Source organism: Pteropus alecto, unplaced genomic scaffold (genome assembly GCF_000325575.1).
Source record: "Pteropus alecto unplaced genomic scaffold, ASM32557v1 scaffold3, whole genome shotgun sequence".
Taxonomy (NCBI): domain Eukaryota; kingdom Metazoa; phylum Chordata; class Mammalia; order Chiroptera; family Pteropodidae; genus Pteropus; species Pteropus alecto.
Window position 1 is genome coordinate 51,024,028 of NW_006442484.1, and position 4,120 is coordinate 51,028,147.

A 4,120-nucleotide genomic window follows, 5' to 3' on the forward strand; every position below is an offset into this window, starting at 1 on the left:
ACATCCAAATGATAAAGTGCAGGCCAGTGCACAGGCCTGTAATTCAGTCCAGCTTGGGTGTGAGCGCACAGACATACACATACACAAATACAGACACACACATCAAAAAAAAAAAACAGAAAACCTTGCACATTTTACCATCCTGCAACTACAGCATTTTATAGAGCTACATACCTTTTAAAAGTAATACCCTAGTTCACACACATACATACTTTCTTTTCCTAGTCAATGCAGCAAGTCACATTTATTTTAAATGAAAAAAAAAAAAATAGACTCACACCAATAGGTTTATTTTAAAAGAAGCAAATTAAACAGAGCTATGCTGATAACAGCAGATGTCTAGTTGTAATTCATTTCCCTAATGCTGGTTAATATATTCATAAATAAATCAAATGTATTACCAAAAGATAAATGCTACCGTTAACACCTTAACAGCTACTGGTTTCAGTTGTGCTTCTCAATCTGGCAAAATGTTCCTTCCCCAGGTCCTAACATTATTTATTTTGCTTCCTGCCAATCTTGCAAATAATTCATCTTGTGTGTCTTTTCCTCGTAAATGCTTCCTGGTGCTTGCTGATTACTTTGCCTGTGTGGCATTTGATTTCAAACTGCTATTTTACCTATATAAACATGTAGAACTTTCTAAGCGTGAGGAGAATGCCCAAAAGGCATGAGAAATGAGGTTGTAATTAGATCAGCCGAGTATGTTGTACAGCATAGTTAGCTTTCTCTCTTTTCATCCAATATTACATTCCCAATCTGGGTGCAAAACAGTAAATTAACATTTACTCCAGCAAGAGGCCCTGGTATCAACATGTTTAATTTATTATTATTGCAAAGAATAGTTTTCCCATGATTAATGAAATAGAATACATATGTTTAAGGATTTGCATTTAGACCACAAAAAAAAGAGGGGTGGGAGGAGGAAAGAGAAAAGCAGAAAACAAAAGAGAAAATAGAAGTAATATTGGTTACCACATGATTTTTGTGGTAAAAAAATAGAATATGACGTGCAATAGTGCAATTTTCCTTTGCTAGTCCAGCAATGCAAGTCTTAATAGGAAGTCCGCTAATGTTCTTTCTGCATTTCAGGATTTAGTTGCGTGCTTGCCGGGGGTTGGAGTTCCTGCCAGACTTCTGACTCTGAGTGGAATCACTATGGCTAGAATCACTTTTATTCAGTCCAAGGTGACGAAGCTTCATATCCCAGCGCTGTAAAATTTAAAACAGAAAATGGTCACACACACATATTACCAGGGTCATCATTTCTATTATTCTAACAACTGAGCAAGACTGCAAAGTCAGATCTTAAAAGCATTTCACTACTTTCCAAAAGTACAAAATCTATATCCCAGAATAACAATGAAATTGATACTATATGAACATAATTCTCAAATTTTAAAAAGCACAACATTGGCTGCCTATATCAATAATGCATTCATATCAAACCTAAAACTTAAAATTTCTACATCAGTAAATGGTGACACAAATATCTATCAATATCCGTGGGTATTTCCTGAAATAACATACCCAAGACTAGCATTTCACAGGTGATCAACAAATGGGAGATTTACATGGAAAATTTGAAGGAAGGGATATTTTTCATCTTCCTCTCTTACAATACATTAAAAACAGCCTTTTTAAATCTATGTAATTTGAGCCATGGAAAAAAAATGAAAATTTAGAGTGGGAATGGGGTCTCTCAAAAATATCTTTCTAAGTAATATCTACCTAGGGCAACGAATAGAACAGACAAGTTTTTGCCTTAGTTCTAAGTTTTACAAAGCAGACATTACCAATGTTTTTAATAACTACAATCAAGTTTACTAATATTTCATATTAACAATGCCAAAAACATTTACATGTAATATAATAAATTAAAAGGGAGTTATGTCATGGATATTATAGGTAGTGAATAAGGACTACAGCAATATTCTCAAATTTCAATGAATATAGAAATAACCTAGCAATCTTGTAAAATTGCAAATTCTCATTCAGTGGATCTGGGATAGGGCCCAAGATTTCCAAATCTAACAAGCTCCCAGGTGATGCCAATGTTGCTGGTCCAGGGACCACAACAGTAGCAAGGAGCTAATGTCAGACTGCCCAAGTTCAAATTTTAACCCAATCAATTGCCATGCAAAGTTTCTTGAACTTACTAAACCTCATTTTCATTATTAACACATTGGAATTAATAGCAGAATCTGCTTATAAGACTGTTCTGAATCTTAACAGATAAAAAATGTATAAAGTGCTGAGTACATAATAAATTACTTTTCAATTACCAAAAGTAATTCTTCATTTTAATACCATTTACTCCATAATCTTATTGTTTTTCATACTAAAAAACACTGATTCTCAGCTCCCCAAGACAGGCCAAATATCTTGATTTGCACAAACTTATAACAGAGACTTAAGTAAACAACCATTTGTATGGCAAAACCATAAAAAGGTCTTCATTTAATTCTTGAACTAGCCACTGAGAGCAAAAAATCAGTTGAAAGGGCAACTTTTTAAAGTATCATACACAAAACTCTTTTTTTACATCTTAAAATTGACTGGAAAACTAAAGTAAAGATCTCAATAATTGTAGCCAAAAGAGATTCTCCACCTAAGGTCTTTAGCCCTGAGTATCTGCATATGAATTAAAATTGTTCAAATTATTGGTTTAATTCTTCCTTTAGCATGCTTAAATCTAGACTGAGAATATAAATGATTTTACAATAATAACTCTGTGAGTTTTCTGTAGAAAGCAATAGACAATATCCTTGCCTTACTAAGAAACAGGAGAAATAAGTCATGCATCCTGAGTCTTTATATGATGATAATTGTTTTGGTACCAAAAGGGAAGCCTTGTTACATGCCTTGCAGCAGGGATGTTGAAAGCTCTTTCAACTGGTACAGGAATTTAGGACACATTCCTGTTCTGCATTAGCAAGCAGAAAACCAAATTAAAAGGACAGTAAGAGATTCCAACATACTGAAGAAGAGCCACTTTTTAATAAACACCAAACTAATTGAAGAGATACAAATAGAGAATTCTCACAGGTCTGAAATCGAAATATATCTCACTTTTGACAAATATCCTAGAGGAATAAAAGAGCCTGCTGGAGGGTAGTTTCTCCCTGCAAAGTAATGCCCTCTACATTTTTGTAGGTCACTTAAACTCACATGTGTCTGCTGTGTCAACTGCCAGATGTATAAGATAAACTGCCCAGGGGTGTTTAACTTACCCTGTAAATGTTTCCCAAGCCTTCAAACTCACAGAAGGAAGAGGATGTATTATGTTTGGTGCAATTCCCACTTACCTTTCCCCTTTCCCATCCACCACACACATACACACCCCTTTCGATTCTTTGCCACTCTATACATACTCTCCCACATTCCTTTCTTTAAAACAGATTTGCTTCGTAGAGTAAAAAGAAATGGAACCTTCTAGAATAAGATAATTTACTGTGATATTTTCCAGTGTATCACTTCCAATACCTAAGAGTCATGGACTTAAAAATAAAACTACTTTATTGGACCTAATTTGGCCAGATCTCTTATATACAGAAGAATGTGGCTGTACTTTGTACAGAGGAATTGATGTCTGTGCACTGGGACAATATTGGTATTTTCATACTCATCCTTTACTCCCTACTTTGACTCACAGAACTGCAATTTGTCCAGGGAAGCAATATACCCAGCGGCGGGGGTTGGGGTAGGGGGATGGAATCCACACTTCCCAGCCTCTCTTGCAGCTAGGGGATGGACATGAGACCCCAGCTCCTAGGTAAAAATTGCTATAGAAGGCATTTAAAGACTCCTTTATACCTCCCTTTTCTTTCTCCCTGAAAGGTAAGTGTGATGCTGGAGGTGGGGCAACCATCATCTTGTGACCTCAAGGTAATCATGAGTATGGAAGCAATACCCTTAAAAATGGCAGAGCAATAAGCTGGAAGGAGCCTGGAGCTCTAATGATAATGTGAATTCACACTACAGGACTGGACTAACCATAGCTAGACTTCTCACTGTGAGAAGTTAGGCAACTATAGTTAGATCTCTGATACACATATACCGAATTTCTTAAGTGAAACAGATTAAAAACACACACAGTCCTTGGAATTTTAAGTGTATA

General features: G+C 35.6%; 1 protein-coding gene across 1 annotated transcript in view; it reads right to left on the reverse strand.

The window, feature by feature from the left end:
- Nucleotides 1–271: 271 nt before the first annotated feature.
- Nucleotides 272–4,120, reverse strand: part of FRZB (frizzled related protein) — a 34,942-nt gene continuing 31,093 nt past the window's right edge. The window contains exon 6 of the mRNA XM_006921263.1: nt 272–1,212. Within this exon, the coding sequence (XP_006921325.1) occupies nt 1,096–1,212 (117 nt within the window). The 3' untranslated portion in view covers nt 272–1,095. The remainder of the gene's footprint in view (nt 1,213–4,120) is intronic.